General features: G+C 38.6%; 1 protein-coding gene across 1 annotated transcript in view; it reads left to right on the top strand.

Annotated features, from left to right (window-relative positions):
* The window catches only part of Itgbl1 (integrin subunit beta like 1), a 187,348-nt gene that overhangs the window by 70,727 nt on the left and 95,020 nt on the right, over nt 1–21,601 (top strand). Inside the window, exon 3 of the mRNA XM_005355707.3 lies at nt 13,665–13,811. Within this exon, the coding sequence (XP_005355764.1) occupies nt 13,665–13,811 (147 nt within the window). The remainder of the gene's footprint in view (nt 1–13,664; nt 13,812–21,601) is intronic.

Here is a 21,601-nt window from a genome sequence, read left to right on the forward strand (position 1 = left end):
TTCATCTTTTTGGGTCTGGGTTACCTCACTCAGGATAGTGTTTTCTATTTCCATCCCTTTGCATGCAAAATTCGAGAAGTCATTGTTTTTTATTGTCAGTAGAAATCATAGAAAGCATTCTATAAATTTAAGTAAACAGAGTCTGGCTGTGACCCTCCAAGAAAGAGAGCAATTTTAGTTTTTAAATTATTCCAGTTAAACAACTTACATAAGAACAAATACTTTCAAATTAAACATTATATATCCATTGTGTGATTTTAAAATTTAAAACAAGCAGATATTACCGACGGTGGTTAAGAATGACTGAATTACTGAAGTGACTCATGTTAGCCTTGTTCATATTTATAACCTCTATTTAAACATGACTACACAGTCTTGTTAGATCTGGGAAAGCAAGCCCCAATTACTATGTTCTTTTGATGAGCTTACTCCCGGAAGCAAATTATGATTTTAGTTTCCATCTGGGATTCAGAGAGCTAGAAAGTCTAGTTTTATAACCTGGCACTGGAGAAAAGTAGTCAAACTGCTGGTTCCTCTGTGTTTTCAAATTGATCTGGAATCACAGGACAAGCAACGAGGCCTAATTATGAACAGATGAGCAGGTGGAGGGAGACGAGGTGTGAGCCCTAACTTTCCTGGGGGTTACACCCAGGCTCTCATGGGGCAGCATGTGTACAGAAGAATATAGGAAGACCTGGAATTTGACACTCCAACAGCATGTGTGTGTGTGTGTGGGGGGGGATCCCACACTATCCTCACACTTTCTTCCTATTAAATCCCATTGAGTGGTTACTGAAGAGAATGGAAATTGCTTTTCAAAGTGATTCATGAACTCGACACCTTAGGAAGACCAGCAAACTTCTATGGTTATAAGAACTTTTATATGCATGGTCCTGATTTCCTTATAGCACAAGAGCTTTTTTCTCTGTTTGGCAAAAGGCAAGTAAATGCTGTTTTCTAGGGCGCCTATGATACCTGGGGGAAGTATGGGAAAAAAGAACACACTCCTAAAAGGAAACTCTATCGTACTCAGTTTGCTCAGAGTAAAGACAGAAGATCTTGGAATGACAGGGGAATGTAGATACATTAAATACAGAAGAACAAAGATGAAAATCTTTGGAGACTTCTTGTCAGAAATCATGTGGGCAAGAGGAAAATGGAATGACACTTTTAAAACTCTCAAAGGAATGAAAAGGCAACAATGATTGCACCTAGCAAAAATGTGTTTTCTTAAATCAAAATGATGGACTTTACATTTAAGAATATTTATCACAGCAGCTTTACCTTAGGAAATATAAACCCCATCAGGCAAAGGGATATGACACTGGAAATTACCTCGTCTACCAAAAAGACGAAGACAGCTAGAAATGAAATAAATTACCATGAAACAGCACTCACATTTACCTGGTTTTACTTGACCTAAATTGAAAACAGCTGTATAATGCAAAACAAAATAACAACATATTATAATATTCTTACCGTTAATGTGAGCCATGTTTATGCAAAAGCAAAATAGCATAGAGAATGAGAAGGAGAGATTAAGTAATTGACCTGTTATGTTCCTAACACCACATATAAAATATTTGAAAGTAAACTCTGGTTAATTAAAGGATAATGCTGTACATCCACTGTAAACTACAATGCAGAATTAGTTAGTAGAGGAAAACTTAGGATCATAAATAATGCTCAACTAACAAAAGAGAAGGGAATTAAAAGAGGAAATATGAAAACAGATGATAAATATGAATCCAAAGTATTAAACTACTCTGAACTCAGATCAGAGAATGCTGATTAAAAGATGGAGACTGTCAGTTAAGACATAAGTTCCTACTCATGCCCTATGTAAGAAATGAGTAAAAATGTAAGATATGGCTAGGTCAACAGTAAATGAGTGAAAAGAATGTATTTCATTTAAATATTTGTGTAGTTGAAGAGAGGACAGCCTTGCTGATTTGTGGACTCGAAGGCAGGGCTTAGCATTCAGGTAAGGACACCACATAACAAAGCAGTTATGATTCTGTAGCAAGGTGAGCAAGCCAAATTTTGTGCACTTACGGTAGAGCCTAAAAGACATCAAGAATAAAATGACACAACTGAAATGAAAATTGAGAATCAATAATCACAGTTGGAGATGTGAACACTCCCTGCTCAGTAATCGACAGAGTAAACAGAAGATTGATGAGAAAATAAAAAGCCTAAATGAAACCCTCCCCAGCTTGACCTGGTTTACATCATTACGTCATAGAATGAAGTGCATAAGAGAAGTTAAATATGATGGGAACTCTGAGCCATATAATAAACCTCTAGAAATTTAAAAGAGACTCTGTAGTATTATATCATACTGAAATGAATAAAAACCAAAGAAACGTTTCTGATAAGTCCCTCTAAAAGTCTGCAGCATACATAGTGCATTTTTAAGTAACCCATAGGTCAAAAAGTAATCATCTTGGGGTGTTAAAATGTTAACCTAAATGAAAATAAAAATACCATATAGCAATTTTTGTGAGGTACAGGAAGATTACTTATAGAAAAATTTGCAGCATCAAATTTTATAACAGGACAGAAGAAATATTTAAAATTAGTTATCACACATTAAAGCACAAAGAAAGGATGATCTAATTAAATTCAGAGTGGAGAACTGGTGAGATGAGAAAAGTTCATGGAGAAATTAATGAAATTAAAGAAGAAATATCAAAAGATAAGTCTTTGAAAATATCAAAATGTATGATGTAATTCTTGGCAGAACAAATAAGCCTAGGAAAACAGTAAATGAGGGCACCACATACCAGTGTTAAAAGGGTGATCTGCTTTATTATAAACATAAATTCAACAGTTTAAATGAAATGGGCTGATTTGCTAAACGGTGTGACCTACAAAATCATAAGAAATGAAAAGGAGGGGGAGGGAAATGGGAGGCTGGGAGGAGGCAGAAACTTTTTTTCTTTTTCTCAATTAAAAAAAAATTTAAAAAAATGAAAAGGATTCCATTATTTTCCTATTACAGAAGAAAGATAATAAATAGTAATTAAACATTTGATAAAAAGATAGTTGCAAGGTGGTGCTGGGCAGGCCTCTAGTTGCAGTACATGGGAGGCAGAGATAGTTGGATGTCTGATTTTGAGGAGAGCCTGGTCTATGGAGCTAGTTCCAGGACAACCAGGGCAACACAGAGAAACCCTGTCTGGAAAATTCATTGACAGCACCAAATGACAGCCTAAACCAATGGTTTCACTAGAAAAGTTATCAAAACCTTGTGGATAATATAATACTGATTATATACAATCTCTATCCCCAAAATGGAAAATTGGAAGACACATCTCAAATCATTTTGTCAAGCTTTCCTGTAAACTAAAATTAGATAACACTCTTAACAAGAGACCTTCATAGCAATGTAATCTAAGAACACAGTCATAGTTGGAGGCACATGTTTTAACCCCAGCATATTTAATCAGGAGGCAGAAGCAGGCTGATCTTTCTGAGTTCAAGACCAGCCTGGTCTACAAAGCAAGTTCCAGGACAGCTGGAGCTCTTACACAGAGAAACCCTGCCTCAAAAAATCAAATTAAGTAAGTAAATTGTAGGAGGAGGCTGCTTGTTTGTTCCTGGGAGCTCAGCCCTGAAATAATGCCACAGAAACTGTATTATTTAAATCACTGCTTGGCCCAGTAGCTCTAGCTTTTTATTGGCTAAGTCTTACATTTTAATTTAACCCATTTCTATTAATTTGTGTATTGCCACGTGGCTGTGGCTTCCTGGCTAAAGTTCCATTTCGCTCCAGCAGGGCTACATGGCTTCTCTCTGACCCCACCTACTTCCTCCCAGCATAAAATTAAGTTTTCCCTGCCTAGCTCTGTTCTACCCTATCAGGCCAAGCCAGCTTTCTTTATTCATAAATGGTAATCACAGCACACAGAGAGGAATCCCACATCAGTAAGTATGTAAATAAGTAAGCAGATAAATAGATATAGAAATCATTAATGAATATTACCAGATACACATAAGCTATAAGAGAATATGTCAAAATGTGATTGCTGAGACCGAAATGGAATATGTCTCAAAACACAGGCTGGTACAACACTCAAAACTCTAAAGCATTTTATTATATTTAATACCTGGATAGTAAGATATTTCAAGTCCATAAATTCTGAGAAATCCCAGTAAAATCTCTGAAAGCTTTATTTTTGCATGTATAAGAAGTATAATTTTGTATTTTACATAGAAAATCAAAGCAATTGTGCTATGCGGCCAAAGCATTCTTAAGAACATACAGGGGTTCTCTGAAAATCAAAGTTTTATAATTATGCAAGGTCTAGGACCCAAGATTTTTTACTGACAGCAAGAAAATAAACTTGACATTAGGCAGAATATATAGACAGATTCTAATTAGCTGTTAAAGAAAAAAACTTGATTAAATGCATTTAAATGAAATAAAACTCATTTTGTCTTTATTTGAAGCTGTTAAGGAGAATGAAAAATAAGCTGCTAATTGGAGAAAATATTTGCAAATATTTTTATGACAGCAACCTTGTGTCTAAAATCTGAAAATTACAAATTTTCATACCAAGGAAAACCAACATAGTAATGAACAAAAGAAAATACATACATAGAAAATAAAGCAGGTTTTAAAAATACCAAATATCTTTGAAATCATCTTCTTATTTAGCTTCTCTAGGATTGCGAATTATAAGCTCACTGTCCTTTATTTATGGCTAGAAACCAAATATGAGTGAGTACATCCCATGTTCCTCTTTTTGGGTCTGGCTTACCTCACTCAGGATAGTGTTTTCTATTTTTATCCATTTGTACGCAAACTTCAAGAAGTCCTTGTTTTTTACTGCTGAGTAATACTCTAATATGTATATATTCCATACTTTCTTCATCCATTCTTCTATTGAAGGACATCTAGGTTGTTTCCAGGTTCTGGCTATTACGAACAATGCTGCTATGCACATAGTTGAGCATATACTTTCGTTGTATGATGGGGCCTCTCTTGGATATATTCACAAGAGTGGTATTGCTGGGTCCAGGGGTAGGTTGATCCCAAATTTCCTGAGAATTCGCAATCCTAGAGAAGCTAAATAAGAAGGTGAATCCAAAGACAAACGTATAGGCATCCCCCTGAATATTAACCTTCATCAGGCGATGAAAGGAGACAGAGACAGAGACCCAAATTGGAGCACCGGACAGAAATCTCAAGGTCCAAATCAGGAGCAGAAGGAGGGGGAGCACGAGCAAGGAACTCAGGACCGCGAGGGGTACACCCACACTCTGAGACAATGGGGATGTTCTTTCGGGAATTCACCAAGGCCAGCTGGCCTGAGTCTGAAAAAGCATGGGATAAAACCGGACTTGCTGAACATAGCGGACAATGAGGACTACTGAGAACTCAAGAACAATGGCAATGGGTTTTTGATCCTACTGCACGTGCTGGCTTTGGGGGGGCATGGGCAGTTTGGATGCTCAACTTACTAAACCTGGATGGAGGTGGGCGGTCCTTGGACTTCCCACAGGTCAGGGAACCCTGATTGCTCTTCAAGCTGATGAGGGAGAGGGACTTGATCGGGGGAGGGGGAGGGAAATGGGAGGCGGTGGCGGGGAGGAGGCAGAAATCCTCAATAAATAAATAAATTTAAAAAATAAAAAAGAAAAATGAAAAAAAAGAAAAAAAAGAAAAAAAATACCAAATATCAGAATCATTGGGGAAATGCAAATTAAACCACAATGATGTTTCACTACAAATCTATTAGAATTATTAAAATCTAAAAGAAAATGGAAGAGAAATAAGAGCAGAAGACGAGATGTGATATTCCAAGCACTTAGTGGTTGTGAGATGTGGACAAACTGGACCACACATTCTTTTGGTAAAAATGAGTGATGCAAGGAGGTTGTGGATGTAACCCCATCATAAACATTTTGGCTAACATTCATGAAGTCTTGAATTCTTTCTCCAGAACTACACTAAACACACACATGTACACCACACACACAGACACACACACAGACACACACACATACACACACACACACACACACACACACTTAAAAGAAATGTTACAGTCACATTGGAACTTTTCAAATATAATTATGGTTTCTATTTTTTGTTGATATTGCAGCCCTATTTCAAAAATGTGTAGCCATAGAATAATTAGACTCAAACATATAAATCAGTTTAGTTGAGAACTGTTATGAATTTCTAGCCAACACATATGCCCTTCAACTGTTAATGGACACTCTCTTAAACCCATACAGTAGAATATTAGTCAGAAACTTATAAAGATAAAAAGCTCCAAATGAATAGTGATTCATACCTATACAAAATTGGGTTTAATGCGTCTTGACAAGGGGATGAAGCCCGATTTAGAAAAATGTTTAGGAAGCAATTCTATTCACCCATTGCTGAAAAACAGGCTTCACCTGGAGGACAGAAATATAGACTAGCCTAGTCATTGCTGAGGGATAGGAAGAAAGCTCTTTAGCAGGGACCATGAAACAATCTGTGGAGTGTTGGTATTGCTATATAAAAACTGTGCCTATTGTCTATGAATCCCTTTGTCAAAATCCACTGAATTGTAACCCACAAAAAGTAAGTTTGCTGTAGGTAAAATTAAAAGAAATCATCCAGGATGTAGGTAGAATTCAAGAGGGATTTAAAGTGTCACAAATGAATCTAATTATAGTTCTATGACCACACTGAGGGAGGAGGAGGAACAGGTGGAGGAGGAGGAAGAAAAAGAGAGAGAGAGCTGGTTTAAGTAGCATTTATTTATTTATATTTATTTATTTATTTATTTATTTATTTATTTATTATTGCTTTATAAATAATACCATTCAAAATTTCCACTTCCTCCCCTCCTCCCATTTCCCTTCTGCTCCTCCACTCACCCTTCCTTCCTCCCCCTCCAGTCCTAAGAGAGGGCAGAGTACCCTGCTCTGTGGGAAGTCCAAGGCCCTCCATCCAGGCTTAAGAAAGTATGCATCCAAATAGACTAAAAGCCAGTATATGAAGTAGAGACAAATCCCAGTGCCATTATTATTGGCTTCTCAGTCTGCCCCAATTGTCAGCCACATTCAGAGGGTCCATTTTGATTGCATGCTTGTTCAGTCCCAGTTCAGCTGGCCTTGGTGAGCTCCCATTAGTTCAGGCACACTGTCTCAGTGGGTGGACCAACCCCTTGCGGTCCTGACTTCCTTGGACATATTCTCCCAACTTCTGCTCTTCAACTGGACCTTGGGAGCTCAGTCCAGTGCTCCCATTCTGGAGATGGCTCAGCAGTTAAGTAGCCTTTAAAATAGCGTTTTAGGCTGGACTGTGGTGACTCATACCTTTAATCACAGCACTTGGGAGGCTGAGTCAGACAGATCTCTGAGTTAGAGGCCAGCCTGGTTTTCAAAGTGAATTTCAGGACAGCCAAGGCTACACAGAGAAACCTTGTCTTGAAAACAACAACAACAACAACAAACCAAAACCAGTGTTTTACAGAGGGGAAAAACATATTTGTGTACAAGCATTTCTTCTAGTTGACCTATTTCAAGGAAATTCTAAAAATATTTGAAATGTATAGTAGTATGAACAAATCTAGTCATATTTTGGAGATAAATATAGCAAAAGTTCTCATTGTTGTAGAGATAAGTGATGCCTCATGGGAAATTAACAGTTGGTGAGAACTGTGTTTGTTGATGCTTGTAAGTATTTGTATGTGTTGAGTAATAACACACACACAATGCATATCCATACTTGTGCATTATTATGTGAACATGTATTTTTTACTATACTTATTGAAAGGGTTGAGAAGAGTGATATCTGAAGAAAAATCAGCACACTTAGTGTTCACATCTTAAGTGCATTTGTTAAGTGACTTCTGGGAAGGCATGAAACAAGCATGGAATAGCAGACAACAAAAACTATTCTATGCCAATTTAGCTTAGTTGGCCAATGAGTTTATGGGTTACTTACAAGAGCATTAATAAGTGACCATGTCCAGGTCACTTTCCCTGCATAATTAATAACTTACAAAAGCTGCATCACCAAAGTTCCCTTCACAACTTGCAATCAGTTTCTTCTTTTCTAACATTTGCTTACTATGAATAGGATTCTGGAAATGCAACTTGTGAGTCTTGTAATATTCATGACCTTCCTTGGTCTTATATGTTTCATTAGTTTCCTCAGTCTGAAGATCCTCCTTTCTCCTTCCCGGAGTAAATGCCCCCCTTTGAAAAAAGTCCTTTGTTGACTTAATTTTTAAATTAATTTAAATTAATATGTGTAGCAACTATTATTCAATGCCCTTTTATACAGTACATATCAATAAGCTCCATACTCTGTGTGGTATATATTACCTAATAAACCCTGCATTTTAGTTAAAGTTAGTTTTAAGGGTTGCAGCTAGAAAATAGGTTTATTGCACAGAGTGTTCATGTTTTTATACAATGAATTCTGAGATAACGTTAGATTCCCAGAGAAGCTGAAAACACAGTTCAGATTCTTGTACACCCTTCATCCAGCCTCCTCTATTGTCAACATCTTATGCACCACAATGCAGTTACAAATGAAAAGAAAAACATATTAATGTAGATTTCAGCCTTTTCTGTGCTTAGTTCTCATGCTGTCTTGGTCCCTTTTCTTACAGTCCTCACATGTTTACTTATGATGTACTTCTCTAGAGCCTCCTTTGTGGTGCCTCAATCCCATTATCTCATGGATCCTAAGCCACAGAAGGGTTGTTCAGGTGCTTTTCAGTAAATATAATCCTTGTGATATATACCTTGATATTTTATTTATTTACAAGATAGAAGATTTGATAGAGAGAAAAGTGCTACCCTTTCCTCATTTTACCTCCTTCTGTTCAGCAGAGGAAAGTATAATAATTTTATTGGTACCAATGTCAAATTACTTTTAAAATATTTTCAGTACTGAAAGCATTTTTATTTTCACTTGGAAGCAGTTATTGTATATGTAAAAGCATTCAATTTCTGTATTGCTCTCTGATGCCTTTCTTCTTAAGGTTTCTATTGCTGTGAAGAGACACCATGAACAACTCTTATAAAGGAAAATATTTAATTGATGGCTTAAAATTTTAGAGATATGGTCTATTAATGTCATGGCTGGACATGGCAGCATTCAGGCAGACATGGTGCTGGAGAAGGAGCTATTTTTTGACTTGCAGGCAACAGGAAGTGGTCTGAGACACAAGGTATGACTTGAGCATATATGAAACCTCAAAGCCCTGTAAAAAGCCAAATGGTCCTGTATCTCCAGTGTCACTAGAGGAGTGGTATTTGAGCCAGGAACTAAGTAAGCCTGAAGACTTAAAAATACATAAACAGACACAGAGAGAGACATGGACATGAGTCATTCTTGATACAAGAATGCCAATACCAAGTAATTATGCTCAGAGAAAGCTTCCTTAGCCACACCCAGCTCTCAGGATCTTTCAGATGCCTGCCCACCAGGCTGCCATCAAGGTCTTGTGCTCAGAGTAGCTGCAGGCACAGGTATTTTGCTCAGTTCACTCCAGCAGGCAAAGGGTCTGAGGCAAGGAAAGAAAGTCAGGGGGCCAGGGATCTACAGTTCCCAACATATCTTCACAGTGACACACTTCCTTCAACAGTGCCATACCTGCTCCTACAAAGCCACACCTCCTAATAGTACCACTGCTCATGAGCTTATGGAGCCCAATTACATTCAAACTACCCTATCCTACTCCTTGGCACCCATAAGCTTATAACTATATCATAATGCAATATGCATTTAGCTCAACATCAAAAATTCCTATAGTCTATCACTGTAGATGGAAGTTTCTGTGTCACCTGGTCTGGCAGCTGTTCAATCTCAAAGAAACACACAGAAGCTTATATTCATTATAAACTGTTTGGCCTATTAGCTCAGGCTTAATATTAGCTAGCTTTTACAACTTAAATTAACCCATAATTCTTATCTACATTTAGTCATGTGGTTTGGCACTTTGTTTAGTGAGGCAGTCTCATCTTGCTTCCTCTGTATCTGGGTGGTGATTGCAGACTGAGTCTTTCCTCTTCCCAAAATACTTCTAGACTGGTCTCCTTGCATATACTTTCTTCCTGACTATTGGCTAGTCAGCATTTTAGTCAACCAACATGAGTGACAAATCTTTATAGGGTACAGGAGCATTAGCCCACAGCATATCACAGTTTCAACAAAGTTTTAAAGTCCAAAGTTCAAAATCTTTTCTGAGATTCATGCAATCCCATGACTGTAATCCCCTTTAAAATAATAATAATTACTAGTAATTAATAATAATAATAATAACAATAATAATACCACATCATACTTCCAACAGGATATACATTATTATTCTAAAATGTAGGGGTGAGAGCTGGGAGAGGAAATACTGGACCAAAGCAAGACTAAAACCCATCTGGGCAAATTCCAAACTCTGCATCTTCATGTCTGATATCACACTCTCTTCAGAATTCCCACTTCTTTCTTCTTTTTGTTTCTTGGGCTGGTTACACTCCCTGTTGGTAGCTTTTTTGGGAAGGTATCTCATCTCCATCCATCTCTGTCATCTCCAATATCTTGGCACCTCCAAGGTAATCCAGGCTTCACTCTCACCACTTCATGCAATGGCTTCTCTAGATCTCAATTCAGCTACACATGACATATGACTGACCTTACAGCTTTATTTAGTGAGTGAGGGAGATTTATATAACCCCTTTCTTCTATTGCTAAAACCAGAACCATATAATCGAATCTGCCAAGTTTTGCTGTTTATTGGGGCTGGGACAAGCCCCCTCATTAAATTACATATTCACCAGCTTTCTGTTCTTTATGGTTTCCTTCACTGCCTAAGATTGGTTGTCCTGGAGCTTGCTCTTAAGACCCAGCTAGCCTCAAACTCAGAGAACTAGCAGCCTCTGCTTTCCAAGTCCTGGGATTAAAGGTATGCACCACAACACCAGGCTCTCAGCTTTCTTTAATTCCTTAGCTGGGTGACATCTTACCCTGCAGTTCCACTTTCTTTATTTCATTACTCAATTTTATCTCATTGAAGATAGGATTTAGCTTCATTCCTTTTCCTGTTGCTCCTTTTCTCCTCAAATTGTACATTTTATATTTTTCTTTTCTCAGCTTGTTCCTTTTCACTATAAATCCCCTTAGAGTTGACACTGATAACCACATAACAGAGTCTACACTATGTTGTTTTGAGATTTTTTTTCTCTGCCAGAAGAATTAATCCAAAATTCTCCACTTAAACTCAGGTAGTCTCTTTGGAAAAGGGAAAAAGAAGCCACATTCTTTTTTTAAATATCACAAGAATGATCTCTAGGCAACATGCTAAAATTTTTCTCCTCTGAAATATCTCGAGCCAGCCCCCCACAATTCAAATAACTCTCAACACCACTGTCTTTCATGCTCCTACTGGAATTTCCCAATAAGCAGAGCTTAAAGTATTCCACTGTTTTCCTAACCCAAACTCCCAAAGCTTAAATTCCTCCAATATGGTCAGGCCTATCACAATAATACCCTAGTCCCTAGTACCAAATTCTGTCTTAGTTAGGGTTTATATTGCTGTGGAAAGACACCATGATCATGGCAACTCTTATAAGAAAAACATTTAGTTGAAGTGACAGCTTACAGTTTCAGAGGTTCAGTCCATCATCATCATGGTAGGTAGCATGGTGGTGTGTAGACAGACATAGTTCTGGAGTAGCTGAGAGTGCTACATCTTACAGGCAATAGGAAGTTAACTGATAGTCATAATGAGGGAAACTTGAACAAAAGAGACCTCAAAGTTTACAGTGACACACTTCTTGCAATAAGGCCACAACTCCTAATATTACCACTTCATTTGAGGGCCATTTTCTTTCAAACCACCACAGTGTATATAGCTTGAGGATATGTGAGACCTTCATACCCCCTCAGTGACACACTTTCTTTAACAAGGTCATACCTACTCCAACAACCCTCCCCTCTAAATAGTACCACTCCCCACGAGCTTATGGGAATCAGTTATTCAAACTACCATGCCTTCTAAGGATATCACCAGAAGTCCAGGGAGAGGACAGTTTCACATTGCCCTTCTAAAATCCATCAGGAAGTGGTGATCTAGTGGCAGTGACTTGACGATTTTTCACATAACTCTTTCTATATCACTGTAGGAGCAAAGCATTAGCTCAGCCACAGGACTAGGTCTCAGAATTCTTCCTCGGGATTGAAGTTCTGATTTCATATTTTACTGTGACTGGCTTCACCATGGCTGAGGCTGCAAAGAATGAAAACAATCTTGCACATGTTTTCCCCACTGAATTGGCTGGGTCTTGTTTTGTTTTTCTCTGACATTTTTTTGTTTTGTGTGTTTGTTTTCCCTTGACTCCTTAGAACTTACTTGAAGGTCAATGGGCTTGTTCTTAAGTATGATGGATTATTCATTTAAATACTAATTTTCAGAGTTATGGGAATTGAAGTTTTAGAAAAGAAAAACCCAAACTACTCATTCCATAAAGTCAGGCTTGGAGATTATTTTTCTGGTTAGGACTTGATGTGGCCATGGGTTATCTAAAACCTCCTTTAGACCTCATAAATGTGAACCTGGCTCTGGGTCACATGATTTAGGGGTCATACTGTGACTCACAGAAGTATATTATCATGATGGGAATGAATGACATGTTTGGGAGACAAAAGAACGTTGGAGGTGCATCTCTGTCCTTTGTGGATTGAACAAAAGCATGAAGTCCTAATATTTGTTTTTACAAATGTGACAAGCAATCATGCTGATATAGAACTTAGGTTTTCCAGAGCCATTTTGAGGAATAAACTCCTTAGATCTTTATTTTCACTGATGATCCTTGCTTCTTGTCACCTGCTGTAGGTGGGAAAGCTGGCCCCAGGGCTAAGATAGCAGGAAAGCTGTTCCTTCTCAACTGCTGCAGCACCCAGGAGAGCAGATCCTGCATCTTGCCTGGGCAGCCCAGTAGAGATGACCCTATTGACAGGGGTGGTGGTGGTGGAGGTAATGGTGAACCGGTCCCAAGACTATCAACATAAGAGAGCTGGTCTTGCCCTCATCTGCCCATGTGGTGGCATGGGTGAGGGAAAGACACCCTACTCCATCCCCTCATCATATGTGGCAGGAGGGAGAGCTGGCCTCAGGGATATGAGGGCGGGAGAGCTGGTCCTGTCTCTCACCAGTTGCTGCACTCAGGAGAGTGGGCACTGCATCTGCATCCTTCCTGGGTAACACAGTAGAACTGGCCCTGGTGGTGTGGGTGCAGGTAAGCCACCTGAGGGACTGAGAGCAGGAACTGGTCCTACCTGTTGCTGCAGGCTGCATCAGGTGAGCTAGCTGGGTCAGTGCTGGAGAGCTTGCACTGTGGTGAGGATGAGGGAAAATTAGTGGGCTGACAAACCCAGCTACCAGCCAAGCTCAGAACTAGGGCTGTGAGTTGACCCAGCCCAACATCCATTCCATCTATGACCTGATAGAGCATGTGAAGGAGATGGTCCTGGAGATCCGAAGCTACAGAATCTCTAGGCCACAAGGCAATGGTAAGATATCCAAGAGGAGTCCCAGTGAGAGCCCAGTGCAAATAGCAGAAGCAACACTACTCTTAAGAGTTCTTGTCATGATAGACCCTTCCTTGGTTAAAAAAAAACAGAGTCTCACTAACTGTTGTTACTCTCTCAGGCCATGGTACCTGTGACTGCGGGAAGTGCAAGTGTGATGTGGGCTGGTCTGGGGAGGCTTGCCAGTACCCAACCAAGTGTAACCTGACCAAAAAAACCAGCAACCAGATGTGCAGGAACTCTCAAGATGTCATCTGCTCCAATGCAGGTAAGAGCTGCATCCCTGTACAGTTCTTCATTAAAATAATCACACTTTGGACCAAAGTGATGTACCACAATTTGTTGACTCCCCATGGGAAGGCTTACCCTCTCTGAGCAGTGGATGGGGTGGGGAAGGTAGGAGGATTGGGAGGAGGGAAGGGAGAAGGAACTGGGATTGGTATGTAAAATGAGAATATATTGTTTAAAAAATAAAGAGATCTCAAAAAAGAAAAATTAATAAAAATTTGGATTTCAATAGAATTTTATAAACATGTAGAAATGATGAACAGATCACTTTTGAGTATGCATTTTAAAATGTAATTTAGATAAATTGTTAAGGAAAAGAATGTCATCTTGTTGAGACTTGCTGGCTTGATAGTCTCCAGCTGTTTCTGATGTATCCTTTAAGCAAGGTATTCTCCAGAAATGAAGCTGTGTAAGATTTTGTATAAATGGAGAGCAGTGATGTTGAGTGCTGGATTAAAGTGTTGATTAAGACTTACATGACTGATTTACTTACTTTATACTAGAGATTAAAAGTGCTTTACGTTTATACCGTAGCAGCAATGGAGCTGGAATTTTCAATTTGACGGAAGTTTCAGATACTGGGTATGAACCACCTTGAAGATACAATGATAGCAAAGTTTTTTGTTTGTTTGTTTTTTGGTTTGGGTGTTTTTTTCATTTGTTTTTTGTTTTTTTTTCAAAATATTTGTGTATTTCATAGGAGTTATTTAGAAATATTGCTTAAGAGTTACAAAAAAATTGTTAAAATTCATTATTAAAACCACACAAAACAGAACAGTTTCAGTTTACAGTGCAGTGGTAGTTTAATATAGTTTAATACTCTAATTGTAATTAAGTTGCCTCAGTGTGCACACGTGGATCTCACAGTTCTTCTTTCTCCACTGCATTAAACCTGAGCATTCAAATGAAAGCACTAAAATTTCTGTGCTCACATGCTGCCCTCAAGGTTCAGTTTCAGTTGTTTTGATATGTCATGTGAACTTTTTTTTTTTTGAGAGAGAGGAGAGAGATTTATTTTCAGTGACTATGAATGCACGAAGCATCTTCATTTGCCTAGAGAGTTGCTTGGTGTCAGCTTGTTTGGTATCCTGTTTTCATGGCCTTTGCTTGTTTCTACACCAGCAATAGAGGGAGAAATTCAAACTGCAGGTGAGAAAGTACTGCAGGTGAGAAAGCAACCCTACAGAATGCAAATGTGCGTAACAGGCTACGAAGTGCAGCTGCTTGTCTATTGTCATTAGTTTACTCGGTGTGTGTTTTGAGGCCATCTGGGTGGTCGAATCCAGAGGTACAAGATTTGTTTGACATGATAAAGGCAAGCCTTTGAGTATTTGCACAAATATCCCACCCCTGAAGCTGACATTATTGGGGGATCTTTTCTGTAATCAGAGCTTGGACTTTTCCACAGTCTGCTGTGACAAATTGCTTACTGTAGATTAAGCTCAGTCAGGGTGTTTTGCTAATGGAATCAGGACTGTATACAGAACAAGGGGTGTTAGGATGTATTAGGCCAGAATGAGCAGGCTGAGCAGTTAGATCAGACTGTGTTATAGACAGTCTCTTCAGTTCTCTGCTTACTGTAGTCTTTGCTTTGCTTTCAATAGAATTTCTTTAATTCATAATCATCCGCCAACACACACACATACACACACACACATGCATAAACACACACATAAATAAATGTTACTGAATCTGAAGATGTTTTAGGGAATATGACTTGATGCATCAATATTACATGAAAGAGAAAATATGCTGAATTGTCCTTTTTTCCTCTTGAGACAAAGTCTTACTCCTTGGATAGTCTGGAACTCACTATACAGACCCTGTTAGTTTCAGCTTCCCTGAAATCAGCCTGCCTTTGCTTTGCAAGAGCTGGTATTATAGGTGCGCAGTAATGTTCCTGGGGCAGAATAGTCTTGATAGATGATAAAGCATATTTAATAAAGTAGAAAGTATATTTTAAAATATTTGTAGCCTCTTTTGTAAAATTGATAAATACTTTAATGCAAATTGCCAGCTCTAATGCCACGTGGTCAATGTCTCAATGATGTCCTTCATAGCAACAACTATTTCTCACTAGATCTAATCTAGGGACAGGGTTATGGTGTAATCTTTTCTGTTTTCCCTTACTCTCATTATTTCCATGGATTTTGGTTTCATAGTACTGATAATTTTATACAAGTACAAACAAAAAATACCTATACTACATCCCTCTTTTTTATTATTTTTCTTTAAGGGTGTGTGTGTTAATGTTGCTGTTTTAAATTTTTTGAGGCAAGGTCTTTCTTATTGTGTAACCCAGGCCGGGTTAGTTCTTGCTATAGTCCTGATTAGACTCAAACTTAGTATGGTCTTCCTGCCACTGTCTCTACTACTGGAATCACAGGCATGTGCCACTATGCTCAATGTCTTAGGATATATATTGCTGTGAAAAGACACTGTGACCATGGCAACTTTTATAAAAGAAAACATTTAGTTGAGGTGACTTGTCCATTATCATCATGGCAGGGAGTATGCAATATGCAGGCGAACATGGTACTGGCTATATATTGATCAGAGGGTAACAGGAAATGTACTGTCTCACTGGGCATGGCTTGAACATATAAGAGATTTCTACCCCACCTCCATAGTGACACACTTCCTCCAACAAGAGCACACCCACTCCAACAAGACCTTACCTCCTAATAGTGTCACTCCTTTCGGGAGCCATTTTGTATCTAATCATTATACCAACTATTATACCAACTGTCCAATTATTTATATTCTTAATGAAATGTTGCTCAGTTTGGCATCTGTGATGCTTCCTCACAGCAGCAAAATATTTACTTATTTGCTTAATTTTATACTACTTACATCTAAGATTGTTTTTAAAGAAGTGCTCATAGATACAACTATACTAAATAAATGTACAGGAACAAAAATGGACTTGATTCCAATTCAACACCATCCACCCTCGCCCCACCCTAACTATGGCTCAGTTTAGGGGTCTAGTCAAAGCTATTTTCATAAATTACTTGACTTCCTTTTAAATTCTTTATAGGGTGCCCTTGTCACCCATTTGAAATACAATTGATCGTATTCATTTGTTTGCTTTTACTTTTAGGGCTTTTTTGTTAGCCTTTCTTCCCTTCAATATTTATAATAGACTATGGTATAGGTTATGAGGAGGAGTCCAAAGTCAACACGGTGCAGAAAGCATATTCAGAAATTCATCAGTCTTTAGTAAGAGAGAAATGCTATCATCTGGGAAGTATTAGCATTGTAAGGAGCTAGCTTTGCTGTTTTGGGCTTTCTCCTCCCTTCTACCCCTGTGCCATCCACTCTCTCTCTCAGTATTTTGTTAATGTTGTATTTTGTAGGGCAGGGTATGCAAAGTGCCTGTGCAGATATATAGAGCCCAAAGCAATATGTTGGATATTTTATTGCCTTAACAGGGTCTTTCATTGACTGGGAAGGTTACCAATTAACATGTCTGTCCAGCAAGCTCCTAGGACCACCTTTCTCTGTCTTCTAGAGCTGAGGTAGCAGACACACAAAGCTTTTGTCTGTTTATTTTATTATTATTTTTTTTGCATAGATGCAAGGGTTTGAACTCAGGCCCTCATGCTTGTAGAGAAAACACCTTTACTCCCTGAGGTCCAGTACCAGTGTTTTTTTTTTTTTTTTATCCTTCACATACGAGGCAGCAAGATCACTATGCTATTTAGCAGTCTGCATTTGTCACTCAACTCATCATGAGAGTTGTGTGTCTGAGAGTTTCTATTCTTTTCTCAACAACTTATTACTCAGTTTTTCTATGCAATGCCATTTAATCAATTTGACTCCTATACTTAGGCATTTAGAACTTCTATTATTTGGAAATTATAAATAATAATTCATGGCATTATTTCACCTATCTACATTTTCCTTCTTTGGGAGATCTTATTATCAGATTAAATATCAGGAGTGAGATTGCTAGACCAATAGGAAAAGCTACATTCATATTTACATGTAATCCTTTCCCTCACACTTTGTCTTGATGTCTAAGTCTTTTGTTTTGCTTTGCCAATCTTGTTCTCACCTGCTTCTCCTTTAATAATAATTCCCACCATAATTTAATAATAATTCATTATCAGCCACTGCAGATTTTATTGCTTCCCTCTGATGGCTAGTTTTGACATGCTGGAATGGAGGGAACCTCAGCAGAGAAAATGATCTGGCTGTTAGACCAAGCAGTGCAATCCCTGGGCTGGCAGTACTAGGTTTTTTGTTGTTGTTGTTGTTGTTTGTTTGTTTGTTTTGTTTTGGTACTGGGTTCTTTACAAAGCTAGGTGAGCAAATCATGAGAGATAAACCAGAGAAAATAATCTGGCTGTAAGACCAAGCAGTGCAATCCCTGGGCTGGTGGTACTAGTTTTTTGTCTTTTTGGTTTTTTTTTTTTTTTGTTTTTTGTTTTTTTTGGACTGGGTTCTTTACAAAGCTAGGTGAGCAAATCATGAGAGATAAGCCAGAGAAAATAATCTGGCTGTAAGACCAAGCAATGCAATCCCTGGGCTGGTGGTACTAGTTTTTTTGTCTTTTTGGTGTTTTTTTTTTTTTTTTTGGACTGGGTTCTTTACAAAGCTAGGTGAGCAAATCATGAGAGATAAGCCAATGAACGGCAGTCCTCTATACCTCTGCATCACCTCCTGGGTCCAGTTGCTTATGCTGACCTCCTTTGATGATGAACTGTAATGGTAAGTTGCATAAAACATTTCCTCTCAAACTTTTGGTCATTGTGTTTCATCACAGTGATAGGAACTCTAACTAAGGCATCTCCATTAGTAGTTTTGTCTTTTCTTATAATTTGGTTCTCTGGCAGCAAACTGGACATAAAAGAGGGAGAGAGGGTAACCATTGTGGGGCATAAATTGAAAGGCACATTTAGAAGGAACTGAGAACAAAACCTTCAGAAGCTTCCTCTACACCAATATGCAGAGCAAGGTGAAGCCTCAGTACCTTAGAACAGAATGAAGATTGGTGTTTAAGCCTGGTCACCATAGAGAGAACCAGCTTTGTTAGGCAGCAGAAAAAGCTAGAGCTAAAATAACCAAGTACAAAGCTACCAGTCCTAGAGTGTGATTGACTGGCAACCAAGAGTGAGGTGTAGATGACACAGCAGGAACACAGGAGTCTGGCACTTCTGCTTGGGCTCCCATCTGCCATGTCTTGGAGGCTCAGATGTGAATTTTGCTGGATGGTGAGACAGGAAGTCTCTGAGCTGTTGGAGACTTCCCACTCTGGTGAGGAATGGTTCACATATGTGGATGGAAATGAGCCTGCCAGTAGAAGACGTCAGTGAGGAGTCATGAAACTTGGGAGGCAGTGGCAGATCCTGCCCATCTTTCTGGAGGGGAAATGACTTATATGTATACATCTCTCACCAAACTATTCTCTGCTGCTAAACCATGGCAGGCTTCTGGTATTCCGGGAAAGTCTAAAATCCTTAGCCAATGTTCTTCAACTCTGCCACATGTATTCATTATACCCTTTCATCCAAATTCATTAGAGTCTTAACTATTCCGTTATTTGCATCATAATTATCGATTCATTTTTCCTCGTAACCGCAAGTCTTCTTGGTGTTTTAATTCACCTATTGGAATTTTCTCTATTTATCGACAATAACTTCAGAATTTACTTCTTCCTAACACCTTTCTCTACTTGCAGAACCCATCATTTTTCTATAACACTTGCTTTGAATCTGTTATGAATAGTTTTCTCTCGTATAGTTTCTGATTTCATATGTGTGTGTTGTATATTTATAAAATATGGAGGTTTACATTTATATCATCCGCAGTTTTTTTTTCTGGTCCTTGATTTGCCTAATTTTCTTTATCTTATTACCTCCTATAGTACTTTGGCAATAACATAATAGGTCACACGAAAGCTTACTGACTAAATATGTGGGCGGAAGAGACAGCAAGAAGAGATGTGAGAGAAAAAGAGAAAGGTGATAATGAGAGAAAAATCAAATGAAGCAGTACTGAAATTATAGATTTCAAGTAATATTTAAAAGTTAAAATAGGTTTCAGAAAAAAAGTAGGACAAGATAATTGAGTTTAATCATATTCGCAGGAGTACCCTCAACGTACAAAACAACAAAGTCAGATTCTGCAAAATAACTGTTCATTTGTGGTTTTGTGAGAGGAGGCCCTCTTACAGAAAGTAGGAAATTGCAGGTGATCTGCGTAGCAGAAGCATGTGGAAGGCATGAAAATAAGAATTCTGTCAAGGTCCTTAGACACAAGGTGATTCTGGAAAAGATATTTGGAGTATGACTAATGTACTATTGTTTTAGATAGAGAAGAAGAAAGATTCATGGTTTCCTGAAAGCCTCTTATTCACTAGGTACGGCAGAACCTTCAGAAGGGAAAGGATTTCTCACTCAGACTCACAGTTATCCTGTGAACAAGAGATTATGTGAACATGTGCATCTGGGCATGAGAAGTAGAAGGGATCTCAATCTAAACAATTCTTAACCAGATAGGATCAAAACGTATTTGACTGTAACTGTACCTGAATGGAAAGCCCATGTTCTTCCCTGTTTCCATGCACAGAATAGTTACTATACCTACACTCAGGCCCAATATCAATTCTTGATTTCTCTCAAAACCCCCTCCATGCTTTATACTCAACTGACCACTGAATGCTGTCTGTTCTGCTTCCCAACAATCTCTCAAATATACCTGTATTTTCTCAACTCTCTGCCATTATTTATCCAATTATAGTTCCGTCCTATAGTAACCTTTCATTTCTTCATTATTAATTTCTTAGCACTGATTTTCCCCAGTTTCAGCTCATGTTCCATGCAACAAGAATTACCTAGTCTAGATGCTTGGCTTTTCTTGTAGTCCTTGTAAAAACACAGATGTTAGAGACCTTTAGCATCAACTACGCCACTTTTAGAAGCTTCTGTCTAGTAATTTTGTTTGTTTGATGATACTTTTCAGGCATATTTATTTGTTCTTCAACCACTGAGTGTAGCACGAATTCTAATTGTTCTTAGTAATAAAAACCTAGAGTCAGATATTAGGGCATGAAAGCTGAGTGATCAGAGAAACAGAGACTTTTTACTTCTATTGACTTCTCAGACTGAAGGAGAAATATTTTCCCTATGAATCCTCAGACTGCATTTGCTCAAGTCTCCTCCAGCCTTATATTCCTCTCTCTGCCCAAGCATATCCCTTCCCGTCTCTACCTCTCTAGAGACTGCTGGGATAAAAGGCACGTGACTCTCCAGTACTGGGATTAAAGGTGGGAGCCACCACCACCTGGATCTGTTTCTCTTTTAGACTGGATCAATCTCTTGTAGCCCAGGGTGGCCTTGAACTCACAGAGATCCCTCTGCCTAAGCCTCCTGGATGCTGAGATTAAAGGTGTGTGTCACCACTGCCACTAACTAGTGGCTTAGCTCTGCACTCTGATATTCAGGCAAACTTTGTTATACTACAGACAAAATATCATTACAACCGAGGCTTTGCTTTTATGTCTCTTTCTTTCTTTCTTTCTTTCTTTCTTTCTTTCTTTCTTTCTTTCTTTCTTTCTGTTTTTTTTTTAGCATTTTTTTATTGAGAAAAGAAAAAAAAAACAAGTTTCCGCCTCCTCCCAGCCTCCCATTTCCCTCCCCTTTTTCCCACCCTTCTCCTCCTCCTCCCACCCTTCTCCCCCTCCCTCCACTCCTCTCCTCCTCCCTCTCCAGTCCAAAGAGCAGTCAGGGTTACCTGCCCTGTGGTAAGTCCTAGGTCCTCCCC

This window comes from Microtus ochrogaster, chromosome 17, assembly GCF_000317375.1.
Source record: "Microtus ochrogaster isolate Prairie Vole_2 chromosome 17, MicOch1.0, whole genome shotgun sequence".
Classification (NCBI taxonomy): Eukaryota; Metazoa; Chordata; class Mammalia; order Rodentia; family Cricetidae; genus Microtus; species Microtus ochrogaster.